This window comes from Sylvia atricapilla, chromosome 26 (genome assembly GCF_009819655.1).
Source record: "Sylvia atricapilla isolate bSylAtr1 chromosome 26, bSylAtr1.pri, whole genome shotgun sequence".
In the NCBI taxonomy this organism is placed as follows: domain Eukaryota; kingdom Metazoa; phylum Chordata; class Aves; order Passeriformes; family Sylviidae; genus Sylvia; species Sylvia atricapilla.
Window position 1 is genome coordinate 2,502,442 of NC_089165.1, and position 19,647 is coordinate 2,522,088.

Below are 19,647 nucleotides of genomic sequence, written 5' to 3' on the forward strand. Positions count from 1 at the left end.
CACCACCCCCCCCAGGTCAGCCAAAAATAAAAACTGTCATTCATTTGGGAAATGTCACAAAGCCCTTAGTCATTGTTTATTCTAAATAGCACCAGCTCCCATCTTCAAAGTGGTGTTGAATGACTGCAATTGCTAAATGAACTCGAGAAAAGCAAAGACACCAACCCAGCCCTTATGTGCAGGGGTTGCCGAGGCAGTGGGGCCCTTGGGTTGGAGGTAGAAGGGAACATTCTTCCACCTGGGAGAGAAGCCCCGGGAAGCAGAGGCTCAGTGCTCAACGGCCACTGCAGATAACAAAAGGTGTTACAGGGTTCACTCCTGGCTGTTCATTCAAAATAAGAAACATCCTTGAAATGTCAATGGTCAAAAGTTAAGTGGTTTCTGAACCCACTCCATGCAGGCTTCTTTGTAAATCTGTATCTGAGACTTGGAGGGGTGAATGTTTTCTTGGAGACAAGCTATCACTAGCAGTTCCCTTTCATGTCTTTCCAATCAAAAATTTCCTAATTTATAAGTGCCAGAAAGTTATAGGCAACCCATTTTGCTGATAGCAAAATTCAGTTTTAAACTTGTCTGTAATGACACACCAAATCTTTTGCAAGATAGGAAAAAATAATTTATTTCAAGTAATAAAGACAAAGTGTTATGGATGATGAAGCATTAATGTTGCATCTCAAAATCTCACACACAAAAACCATTCCAGCATCACATTTATCCTTCAAGAGAAGAGCTCGGCATTGAAATGCCTGCAGGGAAAGTAGTAAACAATTAGAATTGAAAAATAATTTGGTGACACAGCATTGACTAACGAAGCACAGTGAAATGTCAAACATTATACAGAGATGAAGAAAAACAACTGGGAAAAGTAGAAAGGTCCATAAATTGATTGCTACAATTATAATTTTCTCTAAATTCACAGTAAGTACAACAGGAGTACACTGCAGATATCTGAGTAGCTGGAATGAAAAGCTGTACCTTGTAATATAATTATTCATCTGATAATCCATAAGTGAGTGGCATACTACATTGCAAACATCATGTTAAATGAACAGAAATAAGTTGTGTAAAAGATGTTAATTGTCTTCATTACCACCAGAGATGGGTTTGTACAGGAGAGAGCACAGCTCTGACACAGAGCCTGGTGCTTTGGGATGTGTTCAAAGTGGAGCTGCATGTTTCTAAGAAACCAGTTGTGACCAAACAGCTCTTGCCCCACTATCCCTTGTCCTGGAGCTATTGGGATCAGCAGCCAAGCCTGGAACAGCCCATGGTTTTGTTCCAGACCAAAGCACAGCTGGGATTTCACCTGCTGCCCCTCACCTCCTCCATGGGTCACACCTGAGCACTGACCAGCAGGGATGCAGAAGGCTTTGCTTTCAGCTTATCACAAGCACCTACAGAGACTCTAAGGCTGTCACACAAACTCTGCAGTCTCCAAGTTTTTCTAACAGCAGCAATGTTTTAAAAATATGAGTTTACTTTTTCTCTGTTTTATTATAGGGAACTCTTAAGGCAACACTTAACCGGAATAATTTGCTCAAAAAGAGAGGCTGAACATTTTTAAAATTATAATTTCCATTTGGAAGACACTACCTTCCTTTGCCCTCATCCTCCAGTGCAAGCATGTTTGCACAGGTGAAGTCTGTGCCACCTGCAGCACTGTGTGTACAGTTCAAAGGTGGCAGGGTCACGGTGCTTCCTTCATGCAACGGCATCAACACAACAATGTGAAGTGAGAACATTTGTACACACAAAAGGGAAGCAAACACTGCACAGAAAGCAACTCCAGTCCTGCAGGAAGTCTAAACTGGAGAAGATGGTAAAGTCCAAAGTCCCAAATGCCCATCTGGTAAAAAGGTGAGCCTGAGGAGAGTTGTTACCTGTTGATACTTTGAACCTGAGCCAGGCAAGCACCTGAACAACAGAATTCTCTTCCTACACCTGCAGCTGTGTATGTACAGAACTGAAATTAAATATCCTGTTGGCAGCAATCTCCTAGGTCAGTACAGAAAAGCTGCGAAGACAGGAAAGAGTGTAAGACTTCAACTGTTATATAAATTTATATTGACTAAACACCTTTTAAGAGTCATAACATTTGTCACAACCACATTAAAAATGACTGTATTTATCCACTAAAGAACCTGTTAGCAGATCAGTGTAAATTCTCATCATCACCTCAGGTCTCCTCTCAAGAGGCAACAACAGTCACCAAGTAAACCAGTATCCAAGTATGGAAAGCCTTCCCCAGGAAACCCTCCACTGCCTGCACAGGGAGGAGATACAAGGTAAGCCTTGGACAGCCTCTTTACGGACATTGACTGTGACAGTTCTCACACCAGCTGAGCTTTCCTACTGCACTGCAGGCAGCTTTAAATAAAATGAAACACAATCATTTCAGTTTGGGAAAAATCCTGATGAAGAGAATCATGCTGATGAATATAAAACAAACTACAATTAGCATTATCCACAGCAGCCAGTTGACGGATTTCTTGGCGTGCTGTTCCAGGCGGTCGGACTCGTCCTTGAGCTTCTCGAAGTTCTGGTCTGCCATCCTGAGGGAGTGTGACAGGGTCTGTGGAGCAAAGAGAGCAAACAGTGTCAGCCTCACAGCTGCCAGGTCTGGCAGCTTCCTCCAAGAGAGAAAAGGTTCAACTGCAGGCAGGTATTGCCCCAGTCTCACCACTCCAATCCCACCTGGAATTGAGCTACAGGATTTCACAAATCAGCACTTGAACCTCGTGGGTTGCAAAAATGAGGGGGTCACAGCTGAACATGCACTACCTGGTTGTCCTGTTTGATCACGTTCTGGGCAGCCAGAGTGTTGTTTTTGAGGCTGCGAGCCAAGCTGAGCATTTCCTCAGCCAGCTTCTCCTGCATGTCCTGGTGGTGCTGCAGCACAGCATCCAGCTCCACTGCCGACTGCTTCTCGTCTGATGTGAGGCCTCTGCAAGAGCACAAGGGAAAAAACGGGATTTACACTTCCTTGTGGGTCAATCTCACAAGTTTTCCCCAGGTTTTATATCTCTACAAGAAAACATGGCCCACTGAGTCAGCTAAAGCCATTATATTTTGGTTTCTATGAGCAGACACTTCACCCAATTTAAAGCATGTCTGAGATTTAAAGGTCATTGGGAAAACAGTTCCCAAAGCACTAAGCACTGGAATGAGAAATTCTGACTTACTTTCGCTTCCTTATGTTCAACTCCTCAGAATCTGGAAAAATAAAATAAGTGTTTAGCATGTCATAAATTCCCATGCAATCTCAGGCTGAAAAAACAATTCTCCTGTACGGGATTTTTGGATATCCAAATCCTACTTAGCCTCTACCCTAAGGAATATAGGTGCCAAATGCCTACCTGCTTTCTGCAGGGAAAAGAGGACACCCAACATCAAAAGAGGGGAAAAACCCCAGCTGAATCACATCCCTGAGGGCAGGATTTCAGCCCCTGTGTCTCGGTGTTCTTTCAGGACACGTTAGATTGGCCCAGCTCCAGCTGCTCTAACGGTAGCCATGGAAACATCAAATTAATTCCTCCCAGCTCCCTACGTGAATAACATGGCTGTGTATTCCAGAGGAACTGAACAACACCTACTCAAAAGCACCCAGGATCACGTGGTTTGCTCAGAGCAGAAGGGAACAGGAGCAACAATAAATTGCCCCTGCTAATTCTGTAATTAGAATGTCTGTTTCTGCATGAATGCTACAGAAAGAGCTTCCTGTAAGTTCCTGCCACCATTGATAACAACACTTCTGCTTTCATCTACCAGGGTTTTTGGTTTAATTTGTTTTTAAAATCTGCTGCCTTGAAAAGAAGTGAGGCACTAAATTAAAAGTACACTTTGGGAAATCTTGAACACCTGATCACCTTCTTCCCATCCCTGTAAGACTCAGGTTGCCTAGTTAGAGGAAACAACAGCTCAAACTTACCATCAGTAGCCAGGGGGTCCTGGGAGGAGAAAGAGAACCAAAACAACAGATTACAAAAGCTCAGTAATAAAGGACAGCCCTGCAGGCCTGGCAGACTGCCCGTGCCCAGGATTTAAAGAGGTAACTTCCCACCCAGCCTGGGACACTTCTGAGACACAGCCACCCGAGGCAGCTGAACACAAGCAGGACAATGTGTAAATCAGCAAAGCAGCAGTGAACTGAACGTACTGTGCCAAGCAGCTCACTCCTCATCTGGCCCGTGCAGCGCGCCTTGGTCTGCAGGTGGACAGTTTTGGTGGCCGGGGTTCTCTCCTTGGCCGTGGTTGGCGTGCGCCCGGGGGCCAGGAACTGGTTTGCCAGAGCCTTTTCAGTCGACGAAGGCTGGGAGTGGGGAGAAGCAGGGAACAGTCACAGGTATGACACTCTGGGGTGTGACCCACTGCTGCTTCCCAACAGTGAAGCAGCCTGAACGGCAGCACTGACTGCCCCTCACTGAGTAAAACCCAGCTTTATTGGCATTTCACACCTCTCCAGGTGCACCTGTGACCATCCCAGAGAGGTGTCAGGCCTGAGGGACAGTCCCTGCCCCTGCATCTCACTGCAGAGTGGGAAGGATGTAGGCAATGTATCCTTTGCTTTTGAAAAGAAGTTTCACACAATAGCACCTTTTGACAAAATATGAATACAATATATTTATTCAGGCTTTCACGAGGAGTGCCTAACAAGATTTTAACAACTTATTTTGAGATGCAAGATATAAGTAAGCATAGGAACCAGACAACAGATGACTATAAACACAGAATACTGGAGTCTTTTCAAGCTGAACTAGTAGATCTTACCAATTTTTCAGCTTCTAGGAGTCCCTTTAGGAAGTCCACTTTGCGAGAGTATTCATTCAGCAGTTCTGGGGCTGGCTTGCTATTTCAATTCAAAGATAGTAAGATGAAAACCAAAAGTTACCAGCATTTCCTACTGTTGTACTTTTCAAATAGATTTTTGTAAGAACCCTACATGGTTCTTCAAAGAAGCAGAAATAGCCCCAGGTTGGGAACATACTTGGAACCCTCTGCAAATCACCTTTTCCAGGGCAGGGAGGGCCCAGGGCACAGGTATTTCCACAGGAAAACACACATTGCCGTGGTGTTTGTGGGCTATGGCTGACTTACAGGTAGGAGATTATCAAATCAAAGTGTCACTAATATTGGAAAAGACCTCCAAGGTCATCAAGTCCAACCTTCGACTGAATTCCCACTAAACCATACTGCAAAATGCCACATCTGCTCTCTGTTTGAACACTTCCAGGGATGGTGACTCCATCACTTTCCTGGGCGACTCGTTCCAGTGCTTAACCACGGTTTCAGTGAATGACTTTTTCCTGGTATCCCACGTAAACCTCCCCTGGCACACCCTGAAGGCGTGTTCCCTGACGCACAAACCCACAGCAGGCACCTAGAGGCTCAGAGCGCTCACCTGGACTGCTTCTTCAGCTCCCGGAGCATGTCCTCCAGAGCAGCCACATACTGAGGGCAAAAACAGCACTTTAAGCGACAGCATTAACCAAATAGCCGGTCTGGCCAGGGCTGTGAGTTTAACACCACAGCGCTCCCCAGCTCAGTTACTGAGGCCCCGGACGCGGTGTCGAGGGGCAGAGAGGCGAGAGGGGCGCGGCGGCCTCACCTTCTCCAGCCGCCACTCCTCGGGGTCCCGCCGCTCCGCCGCCAGCGCCTCACACCGGCTCAGGAGCCGCATCAGGTTCAGCTCCAGCCGCGTCGCGGCCATGGCGGCACCGGAACTCGCCTCAGCGCCGGGCGCCATCTTGGGGCGGGGCGCGGGGAGGGGCGGGAAGCGCCGGGCGGGCCGTGACCGCCCCGGTTTATTTAAAAAATAAAAAAAACAACCAACCCGAAAACCTCTCCCAAATCGCCCCAAACCCAACGCCCGCGCACAGGCACAGAGGCAGCGGCGGCTCGGGGCCGCTGGGACAGCGCTGTGGTGGCTGCTGTGGCCGAGCTGAGCTCTTCCCTCACTCCAACATGGCGCAGCGCTGTGAGGGGCCGGGGCACGGCCGCGGCTTCAAGGCGCTGATGGAGGACCGCAGCTCGCCCGCAGGTGTGTCCGGGCACACAGGTGAGGCGGCTCCGCACAGCTCACCCAGCATGGGAGTTCGCCTTTGCTAAAGGAGCACCAAAATCCTCCCCTGCGACATCGCAGCCGCGTTAGTTCTTCTCCTTTCCCCGTCCTTCATCAGTACTTCATGAAAACAGTAACCTGATTAAAGGCTTCCTTTGAAATAAAGTGCTTGTTAGGCAGATATCGACAGAGTACCACATGTATTTTTTAAAAGTGCAATATTTTAATAAACGTTTTCATAAATGTTCGTCTAAGTTCAGGCTATTACCACATTAACGGTTCTGTAAACCATAGAGAAACATTGTCATACAAAATGTTAAGGCAACATACATTGACCTAAACTCACTGTTGGTCCCATCAGAGTCCATTGTAAGGCAAATGGAAAAGGCACGGGAGCGAAATGGGGGGACTTGTTTCCTGTGCACTTAACCCATGTACTTTATTCAACATTAAGCTTTACTTTCTTTGCAAGGTTTTAATTTAAAGTGGAGAATATTTGCTTTAAACAACCTTGCTTAACCCTTACAGTACTGTTCATTTCTGGGCTGCCTTCCCCCCACAGCCCTTTAAAAGACCATGAGCAAGTTCACAGCCTTCAAAGGGTTAAAGCCAAAGCTGTGGTCAACTTCAAGAAGAGTCCAGAGAACTGAAGAATTTCACTTCTCCACACAGGGAATGTGAGAGTAAGGGTCTGAGAACCTGCGTTTGAGCTTTGCTGTGGGTTCGTATTCATCCCCGAGTTCCTGAGCATGGGCCAGAGCAGCCCCTTGTGCAATGTACACCGACTGGATGCTGTCAGTCCGCCTCGCGGGCTGCTCCCTCCGCTGCACCATCTGAGACTCTTCCTTAGCGAAAATCTCCTCCTGCGACTCTGTACATTTGAACATCCCGGGAGGAAGTTTTATGTTTGCTGTTGGCATCACTGGAGTTCGACGGGGCACTTTATTCTTGCACAGTGTTACAGAGTATCTGCGCCTTGAAGCCAGGGATGCGGTGTAAGAATTTGAAGAGGTTTGTGGGAGAGAAGGCACTTGGCAAATGTCTTTGGCAGGCATGCTGGAGCTCTGAGCACGGCAGTGTAATCCAATAATTGCTTTAAAGAAATAAGATACTTAGAGACTGATAGCAAGCCTAAAATGTAACTTGATACAAGCCACTGTGACCAGATAATGTTTGGTCACCTGGCTGTATGCAGTGAAAGATATAGAATAAAAAAAAAAGCACTTACTACCTTAATACTGACCTTCGGTATCCATCCGGCCTGGTTTGTCCTCCAGCAGGCTCTCTGTGCTCGCAGAGGTCTCCGAGTCCACGTTTTCCTCATCAGAGCCTCGCTGGTCCAGCTCAGGTAAGCGGTAAGTGATGTCCTCCCTGCATCAAACACAGGCTGCAGCACCTCTGACACAAGCACCTTTAGGCAGCTCATGTTCAGAGGTAAAGCACGTAGTCATTAACTATTAATGCCCATAGTATTTTTTCTCAGCTAGGGCTTTGTATTTTCCTTTCTCCTCTCATAAAGGCCTACAGAACAGTGTTAGATCCTTTTGGACAAAAGGTATCCTGCTTTACTACCTGTGTTGTCTCCAAGTGCAAAGGGCATGGCCAGACCAGGTGAAGTGGGACTTACTTTTCTTCTTTTATTGACTGTATGCGATCGATGAGAATCTCCTTCTCCCGGTTGTTGGCTTCAGAAACATCCTCCTCTTCATGCACCAAGTCCAGCTCTGAGGTGCCACTGTCATTTCCTTTGACCTGAGAGCTTTTACTCTGCAAGAAAGATTCCCATGTAACTCTTGTCAGTCACAAGCAGCTACACCCATCCCAAGTTTCAGAGTGGAAGACAAAATGAGTAAGTCAAAGGAGAGGCTGATGGAATTGATGAAGAGCTGTTAGTTATCCATACAAATGTTTCAAAAAATTAAAGAAAATTTCCTATTCACCTGATTTCCAGGATTTTGTTACCTTTTTTTATCTGTCAGGCTCAGCTTAGTTTTAGTAGTCACCTAATGAGTGAGTTATTACAGCCAATGTAAGTTATATACAGTGTCTACAAAATACCAGGTGATGACAGAACAGGCCAGCAGCCCTGCATGCAGTCTGGGGAGGAAATTGCACCAGTACATGCAGTCCCAATTGTTCAGAAGAGTGTTTAAAACTGAGCTACAACCCGTGTAAGTATTTTAGTCATGCAAGAGTACCATAAGAGAAACCCATGCACTGGAGCCAGGCAGTTGTACATACCAGCTTCCCCTCGTAAGGGGAAGAGAACCCAAGTTTTATAGGCCAGAGCTAGAGAGAGATGGAGACCAAATTCACTATATGCAGCCTCTGATCAGACACAGTTTGGTTTGTATTAATCAGTACAACAAAAACAAAGAGCAAGTGTATTTTCCCTCCTAGAAGGCAGCATATTTTTTGCAAACCAGCCATCTCTGGAGTGAAGGAACACTTTTGCTATGTCAGACACTCAATCTTAGTTCCACTGACAGAAATACATGGGAATAGATTTTGACCAGTACAAAAGCAGATTCCCACCCCTGCACCCTTCATTTATCAGAACTTCAGTGTAGCTGTATATTTAGCTCCTACCTACAGCTTTAGGCAGTTGTTTTTTTCCAGCTGATTTTAGACTCACTGAATGGATGGACAGGACAAGTAGCACTCCCTCCCCAAGAAGTCGGTGTTTTATTTCAACACTTACCGTGTTCTGCCGAAGCAACGAGAGCCGTCGGAAAGCGAAGCTCTCTGCTGCTTCCAGCTGACTGATTTCTTCCATTTTTATCTTGTACTTCCTTATCTGTTCCTTTATGAGCATCTCTACACACCTGTGAGAAAGGTAAGAGCTTATTGAGCTGCCTCATCCCATGAAGGTTCTGAAACAACCACGGTGGCATGGGATGCTGCTCCTGGCCTGGGGGTGTTTGTCACACACACATGGCTGGAGTGCAACCACAGCGTGCCAGCCCATCCCTCACAGCAGCACTGCACAGTAATGGGGTGAAGACTCCAACACAGCAGGCACAACAGGACAGGTAATGGTGACAGGTAATGGCACGTGTTCCTCCTGGGGTCACCAGAGCCTCCCATGCTGGCTGTACACAGTGGTGAGCAGACAGACATTGCCATGGCTGCCAAAAGCTCCTGCTGCTTCTACCTGTTGTCCCTGTGCTGGCACAGGCTGGCAGAGACACAACGAGCCTGCAACTGCCCTTCTCCACCTCTATGGCCCCAGGGGTCAGTAAGAAGTTATAAAAAGCTGTCATGTTTCAAACTCTGCTTTCATTGGAGGCAGAGGCAAGGCCAGGTATGCAGTGAGGATGGTGAAGGGTTCTCAGAGAGAGAAGGGTTCCAGAGTCGCTGGAGGGTGAGGAGAAGAGAGAGGGTCAAGGACAGAACCTTCTTCAATTCAAAGCACAACGCAGAAGAGATCATCAGGGGGTTTCAAGTATGCAGGAGACACCTTAATTCTATATCATATTGTTTATACCTTAATTCTATATCATATTGTTTATTATGCCTTGTATCTCAGCAAAATAGATGATTAGGGTACAGGCCCCCTGAAAAACAGATTATCTTGATGCAAAACACAAACCTAATAGTTAAGACTTAGAGATCATCCTACTTTATGCTTGGTAAAATGGAGACAGGTGGAAGGTCTGAGAGGGGTGTATAAATTGGCAGCACTGCCAGAGCTAGAATTCAACAACTCTTGAAGCTCAGCTTCTCAGCTTGATACGAATAAAGTTGTAACTGACCTTCCATCCCATACCAAAACACTGCTTCTCCTCAGACTGGCAAAACTTACATGGTTGTTTTTGAAACATCCTTCATGCTGGTCAAGGGGTCAGAGGTATCAGGACAGCGCAAGAGGCACGGAGCAAACACGATGGCCAAGGCATTGGGGGACATGCGGTTCACATCTTCTATTAAAGCCACTCTGAAATTCAACATCCAGGGAACGAGATTTTAAGCAGCCCTTGGTAGAATACAAACACCCTCATCACACCTTGCCAGAGTTTCCAAATAACATGTCAGGAGGCCTCTTGGACACTCAGTATGTACAGCAGTCCAAAGAAGCTTTACAATTATCTTGTATCTACTAAGTAGGCAATGCTTCATGTATCAAAGGATGAGGGAGTCACCCAGGTAAAGCTAGTCTGGTAGCTTCTCAAAAGTATGTCTGGTGATTCAGCATCTTCTCTTCAAAAATCTCATTTGCCCATGTTCAGAGTCCCCAGGTTCTTGGGAAGTGTCCAGGCTCCTTGGGCAAGAGCAGCCCCTTTACCAGCAGCATTTATCCCTGCTCCTGGGACTTGTATGTGTTTATCCTCACTACAAACCCCTCTGTCTAAATCCTGGTGCTCAGATGATTCACCAAGGCTTTGAAATCTACCTTGACTTCAAAGTTGTCCTTACCTGGTTTGATCCAAATACACCAGGTGGTAGAAGTAAACACACACCTGTTTGTGAGCAGAACTACCAGCTTCAATTCTTTCATTTCTAAACCAGCAGAATCCTTACATTGACACTAAAGGTGTTTAACACTTTAGAAAGTTTCCAAGAAGCATTCACAATCAGTTTCTCTACAAATGAACAAATTAAACTCATTACTTGACAAGATGGAAGATGAGTCGTTCCAAGGTATTATGGTTTGCTTGTGGGAGCTGCTCCAGGACACTGTAAATGGCACAGAGTTGCTCCTGTTTCTCTGGCAGTTCTGCACAAAGGGAGAAAACACAAGACTGTAATTGCTGTGCAAAGCTAGTGGAAAGCTAAAAATTCCTAAATTCTGCTATCTTACTGTCATTTCATTTAGCAACTGTTATAACTGAATGTTCAAGTACACATGGCACTGCAATTATCCTGCATTTTCAGATGCTGCTGCTGCTGTTAGCAATCATCAGATGACACACTAAGACCCCCAATACTGTCTATGGTCCCTTAATCCCCCTGAAGTTAAAAGAATCTAGGGATTTAAAGTATCTGTATATACAGATCTGGTTCAGAATAACAAGAAAAAAACACCTGCCCAAAAAGAAACTTATTCATATGCTTACACAGTTTTGAGAAAGAGCAGCTGTAAGTGATACATTAAAATAAAAAAAGAACCCTGAAGCAAGATCAAGTAAGCTGGAGGAGAAATTCCCTGGAAAGTGTTTTATGTAAAATGTCTGAAATCATTCTTGTAAGTACACTGGAAGGAGCTGTTTAGTCAGCATGATCACAGCTTCAGAATTTCTTTTCCCAAGGACAGAATGAGTTAAAGAAGAAATGTTTAAAGAATGGTTTTAAAACCTACCTACAGCTCTGAGAAAATCATTGTACTGTGCCGAGGTCATTAGGGGGTCTGGCAATTCCCTCAGCCACTGCTTAAGGATCCCTGTGATGGTGTGAATAGGGTAATTCTCCAGTTTCACTGAGTTTGGGTCTGGAAAGAAATGTGTTTAGAGCAGTTCATTCCTTTGATGCACACAATGAGACCCCATAGAAATAAGATTAGAAACATTCAAAACTCTTGTTCACAGAATCCAAATGGCAATTCGGAAGTTAAAAATAGGCAAAAGAAAGTAATTTACAGGTACTAAACAGCTTTTAGCAGCCAAAAAAAAAAAAAAAAAAGCAGCACAGTGAGCAAAAAACTGTTTTTAAGCACTAAGAAGTGACAGATACTTTCAGATAGAAGAGAATTCCAAGGGAAACTGATATCATGCAATGAAGTGCAAAGGGTGGACAACACTGCCTGACCTTCTTGCAGCAACTGCTTCAGCTCCTTCATCCGATTTGCTGATCCTGATTTCCTGTAGATGCCTTCTGTGTAGAGTCCATGCATCTCCACGTACTCCAGCAGCTTCTCCATGACCACGGGCACCGAGTTCCTCTCGCTGGTCAGGGCACTCACACACACCCCGAAGTGCCGCGGCTCCGCGTCCTGCTCACTCTGGGGATGACACAGGAGTGATCCCACTGTGAATTCCCCTTCCCAGGCTGGGAAATGCCATGGCTTCCTGCTACAACCACCTTATCCTTCCAGAAGCTAAAGCTGAGTGTTTTATTCTGGCTTGCTACATTCTCCCTGATCATAAGGCAGATTTCCTGAGCTGCAGCAATAAAGAGGCTTTATGGTTCACACTGCAGGATTTCCTTATCAGTTTCCTTATCACTGCATACACAGTGTGTGAGAAGAGTTCCTAAATTAGCTCAAGCATCACCTCCTATGCTCTATGCAGGACCCCTCTCTGACTACAGACAGAGGAGGGAACTGTTTAAGTATTTTTTGCTCAGTGCCTGGACATTCACTGTTCATTTACTGAGAAATAAAGGCAGCATTTTGCATGCACAACTTCTAGTACCACAGAACCCCACCCCAGATCCACGGGCCTTACCTTTTTCCCACAGGAGGTACAGCTGCTCTGGATTTTGGACATGCACTTCTTGTGACAAGTCAGCTTGCAAACTAGAGAAAGGAGCAATTGTTACAAACATCCAAATCCCCCAAAACACTTTGCATCTTGAATTACCCACTTTCTATATGGCCTGTTCACCAAGGCCCACCTGTAGCAACCAGTTACAAGCAGTCTGCACACGTGAGGAGTGTTCACTCACCACTGCACAGACAGGCCTTCTCCATGGGCCAGATGTAGGAGGAGCAGTGCTCACACGACTGCCGGATGCTCACTTGGTAGTTTGTGAACACGTGGCCATTGTGCTCTTCAATCTGGTGAGAGACAGCAAGGAACCAGTGAACTCTTTTTCCTTTTTAAAAAGTATTATTATTCTTTTTAATAAACCCATCTACCCTATCTCAGATTTTCACATTTATTTTACAGTTACAGCTGAAAGCTTTCACCTTGAAACCAAATTCCATCCTATCTTAAGGCAGTTAAGTTTGCTGTAACATTTCATAATTGACTGGCTGCCTTAAAGTTCATCAGTACAATACAAGAGCTACAGTTTTGTTATTAATATTTAGTAGTTGTTTTCTTATAAACAGCCCATGCATGAGAAAGCCTTTACTCCAAAAGAAGCTATGGACAACCAAGAAAATGCTTGAGTATCACCTATCACTGCATGAATTAGACTGCTACTTTGTGAAAACCAGTTTTATATTGTCACATCTTCATAAAGGAGGTAAGTGAATGAGCATGCAAAACAAACCAGAATGTCAGTACAAAATCAAGCTCTTCAAAGGGTGTTTGTGTTCTGTGATTGCACCTGAGGACTTGGATTATTGCAAGAAGAAAGCACTTACTGCACGATCTTGTTTTCGTTTCTTCTTCTGGGCTTTGGTTTGCTGCAGTGGGAAACAAAACTGGACTTAGTCTTTGAAATTCAGACATGCAGGTCCTTTTTTTATCCCTATTGAGTTTCCCAGACTTTACTTCACCTCCACACATTCGAGACACTATCCTGCAGCTTCTGCTTGGTTTGAGGGTTGTCTGAGCTCACACTATCAACTTCCTAAAAACCAACTGAGCTCACTGCCTGATGACAAACTCCATCTCTCAAACCTCCAGAGAACTCCTATGTTTTCACCAGAGAAAATGCACATTTTCAGATTCTGAAAATATTAAGTTAAAAAATTAACAGTTCCATAAATGTGTATCAGCAATCAGAATTTGTTTTACACGTGATGTGTGCATGGTAAGTGTTTCCCAAATAATAAAGAATGCCACAGAAAAGGTTTCTAAGGTAACACAAGTCCCTTATGTTAAGAGAGCAACAGTGTTTCATCATCCCATAAACCAGTAACAGAATAACTTTCATACCTTGGGCTGCTCAGATTCCTCTTTCTTTGTATAGCCTCTGATGAATTCATCCAGAAGGGATAGAAAGAGATTCAAAACCAGCTTGACTTCTTTCTCTTCCCTTTTTTTGGCCAGGTTTGTAACTAGGAGCTGGTAATTTTCCACCAGATCTTTATAGCCAACATGGATTTGTCCATTCTAAAGAAGGAAAAATACTTGTCAGACATTCCTTTTTGATACTGTTGAGACAGTTTCATATTTTCATCTACTTAAGTTCAGAGGTGAAAAAGCACAGCCATGATCAAAGTCAAAGATAACAGCCCATGACAGAAACAAGTTAACACACTTCCCTCCTGCACTGTCCAACAGCACTTGGCTGACACAAAGCAGTGTCAGAAGAATATTGGAAAAGCTGTTGGCTCCTCTCTTTGGTGTTTAAACACAGCAACATTAAGAGGCTGAAGACAGCAAAATCCATCCATTTCTAAAAATAAATTTATGGCTGAGTGAATGAGAAAAGGAAAACAAAGCAGGCTGCTTGAGATTACAACAGAACTGTAATGAGTCTAACATTCAGCTCTGAATTCTATGCTAAGAATTGCTTTGTTGAAGAGCTGCAGGCCAAGCCTTTAACCTGCACACTCAGTTCATTTACTGCCCGCCAACTTTCCTTTATTGAGACTTACTACTTACAGGAGCAGAGTACATGGTCTTGATGTTTCCTCTGAACTTCTCTGTGGCTTCAAAAAACAAACATTCAACAGCAGACTTCTGGGAGCGTAAGTCATTGATCTAGAAAAAAATACATCTGCATCAGATTTTGTTAAAAAATGAACATCTGAACAAAGTTAAGCTTCAGTGGCTGGGCTTAGTCATTTGTGATCATTCCAATTATTTAAAACAACATTTTTTTAATGCATTGTGCTGATGATACGAAACAGGAGAGTTGGGTAGCTGGGCTTTAGAGAACTCTCTCTTACAACTCTTACTTTTTAATACAAGTTTTTCTGCCCACTCATTTGGAAACAAAGAACTAACATGAATGCCCTGTATCATATTTTATGCAATATTATGCATTCAGCAACTTGAGGAAAAGAATAGGAAGGGCCCTAATGCAGATCTAACTCAGTCAAACCATCCGATCAATCCCCTTCTGCTTTATAATTATAACACAATTATAGATAACAATATTATAACAGAAACTTGCACCTAGATCAGCAGGCTTTAAAATTCTACAGAGTGAACAAAGACTTTAATTTTATCATGGCTGGGAGCCTTTCACCTTGTTTAGGAGGAACTCATCCAGGTGTTTCAGCTCGTTGGCATTTGCAATCTCCCGAACCATGGACGCGCGCCAGTTCTGGGACACGCTCGAGATCTTGCTGATCTTGATGGTTCTGTTCTTCTTTGCTTTGCTGCTCTCCTTCCCTGCCTGGGGGCGGCCTGGCTGCCCTAAAGAACCTGCCAAACAAATGGATTTGTACATTTAAGCAGGGTAAGGGAATTCTGCAGCATTTGTTTCCTCGCAGAAAAGATGTACTGTGCTGAGGGTTAAATCACCAAACTCACCTTCTGAAACTTTCTGGGTTCCTCCTGTGTCTGTAAAGAGGACACAAGACACGAGGGAGAGGCCATCTCCTTCCTCAATCACATCAGAACTCTCCTTAACAATTTTCTTGTCTGGCTTCTTCCCCAAAAGTCTACGCAAAGGGCTTTTGAAAGCAGACCTGAATACAAAAGCAGATACAAGTCTGTCCCATTAGCAATGGAAGCTGGCTCTGCAACAAGAACGGGCTCTTAACAATAAACCACAACAGGATTCACAACTATGGGGAATATTTAAGGCCCAGCCTGCAGAAAAACTCAGCAGCACAAAAAAAAGGAAAGACAATGTGAAAGCACACCTGGACTTTCTGGTATTTACAGGATCAGAGCACTACCTTCAGCACACACAGACAACACCTGACATATCCAAAACATTACTTCTGGCTCGTGAAGTCCCTGGGTTGCAGAATGCCAGAGGCTGGAGCAGGCCAGGGAAGCAGTATTACATGCTTGCTGGCTTCTTCAGCTTTTCTCTTGGTGTTGTATTACACTACATGAACCTTTAATCCCAGATGTAAGTTGGTTCTTATTTTAAAAAGAACCAGTTCACAGAAAGTGTTATGCAAGAAGCAGAGAATCTGTTTCTCAGCAGGGTCAGATATCATGCTCACAGCAACATGAAGCAGCAACACAGCCCCTCACATAGCTGATGCCAACTTGTGCCTCTCCACAATCCCAGTCTCAAGGTGCCCAACTCAAGTACCAATGGAAAATCTCCTTTTTTTTGTCATTTTCTCAAAGCCAGGCCAGTCACACACACAACCCCTACTTGGCATCCCCTTGCTGACTCGCTGGCTGCACGGGAACGGCCGTGTCCGAGGTAAGGAAGTGGTCACTGGGCTTCTTCTGCACTGGGTATTTCTTGTTGCCTTTTTCTTCTTCAATTGGATCTGGTGATTGCTACAGGAGAGAGGAGGAGTCACAAACTGCATTTTGAGTGACATAGATTCTTTAAATGGTTTTTAAAGCTAAAATGCTGAGGTTTGCTTCATCAAGACAAAACACTTTACCCAACAGATATTGGCTTCCTAATACAAGAGCCAAGTATATTTAATGCTTTGATCAAGGATCCATTTATTAAAAATTAGGTTTTCAAGTTACTGTATAATATTTCCTGATGATTGTTTTCACATGGGTATCAAGCAAAAAGAAAATCAGCCTGAAGGAATGCAGAAACACGCTACAGACAATTATTCACAAATTTTTAATATTTATAAACAATGATAATTAAGTATAAATATGCAGAATAGCATCAGTACCTGGTTCATGGCAACAGTCTGGGCCAGTGTTGAGAGGTCACTCAATGAAGCTGAACTGCCCTTCCTCCTGTAGTAAGATGAGTTTCAAAATATATATTTTAATAAAGTTTGTGGCCTGTTCACATCTTTTAAATACCCCACATATCCACACTGCATCTGAGTCAGAACCCTGATCAGCCCTTTTAAATGCAAAATGTTCTGACAAAGTGAAAAAGCATGGGAATGTCAGATTTCCTGCCATATCAGAGGGATGATACTAGCAAGCTGCAGGTCACTAAAACCTTGTTTTCAGTGAGTAAAAGACACATGAAAATAAACTCCAGACACTATTTCAACTAATGCCCTGACTCTCCAATTTAATTCTCCATTTTAATTTGCCTCTTTTGTAAGCTTCTGAACACATTCTGCCCATACAGATTCACTGTAGGACGGGGAGCCAAGGAAAAGCAGTTGTTGTTCACAACTCCATTTGCTCCCATGACATGGCCCAAATGTACAGGCTTTCAGGAGTTGTCCACAGATTTTTAAACATTACAGCTATCTGTTTTCTGTGAAATGAAAGAAAGGAAGGCTGCCCTTACTCTAGCTGATCCTGAGGAGACTTATCCACACGTATCCTTCCATCCAAAGACTGGCTCAGCACATCATTCTGGCCAGCATCAGACTGTCTCTTTCCTTTCCACTTCTCTCTCTTGTACTTTAGCTTCTCTGGGTCATCCACGTATCTCTGGATTGCAGAAGAAGTGGGGCTGTCCAGGTCTTTGGTTGCCCTCTGCCGCCTGTTTTTATCTGCCCAGCAGTCAGCAGGGCCCTGAAAGCTGCCAGTAGCAGACAGCGTGTTACGAACAGTCAGTGCAAGATCTGTCGGCCTTTCAGGGCAGGTAAAACTTTGGCTGCCTTTTATTTGGTTATTTTGATTCCCTTGTGGTTTTGTTCTATCAGCTGCCATGTCTTCTGTTTCTGATCCAAGTGGGTGCTCAGGAACAGAACCACTTTCTTTTATCTCACTTGAAGGTGGAATGTCTGAAAGAGTTTTTTCTTCACTTGGACTTTTCTCTCCCTCGCTGCTTCCCTGAAGGACATTATCTTCTTGTGCTGTGGATTTTTGCTCCTTCTCTGGCTCTGGAGAAGTTTCCAGGGCCTCTTCGGAAACAGTTTGCTCCTCGGGGCACAATGCAGATGGTCCTTCTAAGGACAGGAGCGCATGCTTGTTCTGCAAGTCATTGTGTTGCAGCCCCCTCTGCCGACGGGATTCCCGCTTCTCCCGGCTGTTGGTTACTTTCTCTGAGCCCTCCATCGTGTGCTTCTGGGGTAACGTGGCTTTCTCAGATGAGCTCAGGTTTTCAGCTTGTTCATTCTGAGCTTCATCTTCATCCTCAACAGCTTGATCTGGCTCTGACTCTTGTTTCACAGGCAGCTCATCTGTTGCTGGCTCACTCTGCTCATCCTTGCTAGTATCATCCTCTTTGTTTTCATCTTCCTGCATTTCTCTCTTTTTTTCTTCAGCTTCCTGCCTTTCTAGAACAATTTTCTGGTATCTGTAAAGAATTTTTAATATGAAAACACAAATCTTTAATGCCCAAGGGTCAAAAACCCCACCAACTGCTTAAATGGAAACCAAACACTAATACAGATCCAAATTACTCCTACAGTCCCAAGGGGAGTGCAGGGAGGTGTCTGCTTGTCAGGACTGGCAGCACCAGTGCAGCTCAGCTGAATAAAGCTCAAGTCCTGAGCACTTACCCAGTGTCCACACTCCACTGACCACCTGATACTGATTCAAATATCACATGGCAGTAATTACCTTAAAGTTCATACAATCTCAGAATGGTTTGGGTTGGGAGGCACCTTAAAGATCATCTCATTCTCACCCTGCTGCCATGGGGATGGGACACCTTCCACTATCCTAAAGTGTTCCAAGCCTCACCCAACCAGGCTTTAGACACTTCCAGGGGCAGCCACAGCTTCATTGGGCAACAATCTACCAAGCTGTTTACTAAGTGACCCCAACACACAAACTGAGCTTGGCAGGTGAAGCCAGGTGATGAAATGGATGTTCTCATGCCACGTTGCACCTTCCCCTTTACCTCTTACGCTGCAGGTGTCCCCTGACCAGGGCCTGCAGGAGACAAACTCTCCTCCTGAGCTGCAGGAAGAGTTTCCGCTGCCGGTGCCGCCTCCAGGCCGCCTGGATCTCGATGGCAGCGTTGTTCCTCTGCAGAGCCATCCTGACACAGCGGGAGCGCCAGCACGCCTGCAGAGGGACAGCTCTGAAGTCAGGGAGGGACACTTCAAGGTGGGGAGTGTTACATGACAGAGTTTGATTATTTGTTGTTAGGAAAATAAGGTTGGAAATTCTCGAAGATACCTGTAAAACAACGGCCGCCTGCCGCATCCTGAGAAAGCGTCTCCTTTCCAAAACCATCCTGAGCCAGCTCTGAAGGAGGATGATTTTCCTGATCACTTCTTTGTGTAGTGTATCCTGTAGTATCTGCCGTTCAGCCTCTTTCATAAAAACCTGTTCAGTTATAGAAAAGTGCATCAAGAAGCAGTTAACAGGAACCTTTCAGCCCCCACTGGAGCTACAATAAGATCACAGGAAAGATAATGGTTTGGTACCACTGCACCAAACCTCACTGGCTGACAGCTTGCCCAAAAAATAAAAGTCCTTTTCAATCTCAGAGTTTAGATTCTAAAAAACTTACATTTGTCCTTACAGCCTCCAAATCACAGAACCCTTCTAAAATGCAAACACTGACCTGTTTGACAAATGTTAATAGCAATGATTTCCCAAACTATCTACACATGTATTTGTACTGTAGTCAGGAAATCAGGTTAGCACCAAAACCAAGGGGTCAAGTATAACCTCTGTCACCACTGGCAAGAGTTAAAATAGCCAATTTAGGTACAAAAAGCAGACAAGAGTAACACTTGTAAATATACTGCAGAATTTTGCAGTGTACAGCAGTGTTTCTTACTG

General features: G+C 44.6%; 2 protein-coding genes across 9 annotated transcripts in view; both read right to left on the reverse strand.

Annotated features, from left to right (window-relative positions):
* Nucleotides 1-593: 593 nt before the first annotated feature.
* Nucleotides 594-5,897, reverse strand: USE1 (unconventional SNARE in the ER 1). The gene is made up of 8 exons (XM_066336497.1): nucleotides 5,606-5,897; nucleotides 5,399-5,448; nucleotides 4,768-4,846; nucleotides 4,157-4,309; nucleotides 3,929-3,947; nucleotides 3,183-3,213; nucleotides 2,782-2,944; nucleotides 594-2,572 (listed from the first exon to the last, which is right to left on the reverse strand). Exons 1-8 carry the CDS (start codon nucleotides 5,741-5,743, stop codon nucleotides 2,390-2,392), a joined length of 816 nt encoding a protein of 271 aa, XP_066192594.1. The 5' UTR covers nucleotides 5,744-5,897; the 3' UTR covers nucleotides 594-2,389.
* A 362-nt stretch (nucleotides 5,898-6,259) lies between these two features.
* The window catches only part of MYO9B (myosin IXB), a 42,071-nt gene continuing 28,683 nt past the window's right edge, over nucleotides 6,260-19,647 (reverse strand). For 4 of the 8 annotated variants that reach the window (XM_066336280.1, XM_066336278.1, XM_066336274.1 and 1 more), the window contains 21 exons: nucleotides 19,036-19,185; nucleotides 18,755-18,921; nucleotides 17,249-18,205; nucleotides 16,668-16,734; nucleotides 16,178-16,308; nucleotides 15,373-15,530; nucleotides 15,086-15,264; nucleotides 14,497-14,595; nucleotides 13,825-14,001; nucleotides 13,308-13,349; nucleotides 12,662-12,773; nucleotides 12,442-12,512; nucleotides 11,804-11,996; nucleotides 11,358-11,486; nucleotides 10,670-10,775; nucleotides 9,864-9,995; nucleotides 8,760-8,883; nucleotides 8,300-8,347; nucleotides 7,686-7,825; nucleotides 7,302-7,429; nucleotides 6,260-7,151 (listed from right to left, as the gene is read on the reverse strand). In XM_066336280.1, the coding sequence (XP_066192377.1) occupies nucleotides 6,715-7,151; nucleotides 7,302-7,429; nucleotides 7,686-7,825; nucleotides 8,300-8,347; nucleotides 8,760-8,883; nucleotides 9,864-9,995; nucleotides 10,670-10,775; nucleotides 11,358-11,486; nucleotides 11,804-11,996; nucleotides 12,442-12,512; nucleotides 12,662-12,773; nucleotides 13,308-13,349; nucleotides 13,825-14,001; nucleotides 14,497-14,595; nucleotides 15,086-15,264; nucleotides 15,373-15,530; nucleotides 16,178-16,308; nucleotides 16,668-16,734; nucleotides 17,249-18,205; nucleotides 18,755-18,921; nucleotides 19,036-19,185 (3,747 nt within the window). In that variant the 3' untranslated portion in view covers nucleotides 6,260-6,714. Of the gene's footprint in view, nucleotides 7,152-7,289; nucleotides 7,430-7,685; nucleotides 7,826-8,299; nucleotides 8,348-8,759; nucleotides 8,884-9,863; nucleotides 9,996-10,669; nucleotides 10,776-11,357; nucleotides 11,487-11,803; nucleotides 11,997-12,441; nucleotides 12,513-12,661; nucleotides 12,774-13,307; nucleotides 13,350-13,824; nucleotides 14,002-14,496; nucleotides 14,596-15,085; nucleotides 15,265-15,372; nucleotides 15,531-16,177; nucleotides 16,309-16,667; nucleotides 16,735-17,248; nucleotides 18,206-18,754; nucleotides 18,922-19,035; nucleotides 19,186-19,647 lie in introns of all 8 variants that reach the window. The other 4 variants (XM_066336282.1, XM_066336281.1, XM_066336279.1 and 1 more) reach the window with 2 other exon arrangements.

What these genes read in the sequence shown, in the direction of transcription:
- USE1 (XM_066336497.1), bottom strand. Translation starts at nt 5,743, where the DNA reads ATGGCGCCCGGCGCTGAGGCGAGTTCCGGTGCCGCCATGGCCGCGACG. An exon ending in AGGAGTGGCGGCTGGAGAAG is followed by an intron (nt 5,449 to 5,605) that starts GTGAGGCCGCCG and finishes TTTTGCCCTCAG; the next exon opens with TATGTGGCTGCTCTGGAGGA. An exon ending in TCCTAGAAGCTGAAAAATTG is followed by an intron (nt 4,310 to 4,767) that starts GTAAGATCTACT and finishes CCCCACTCCCAG; the next exon opens with CCTTCGTCGACTGAAAAGGC.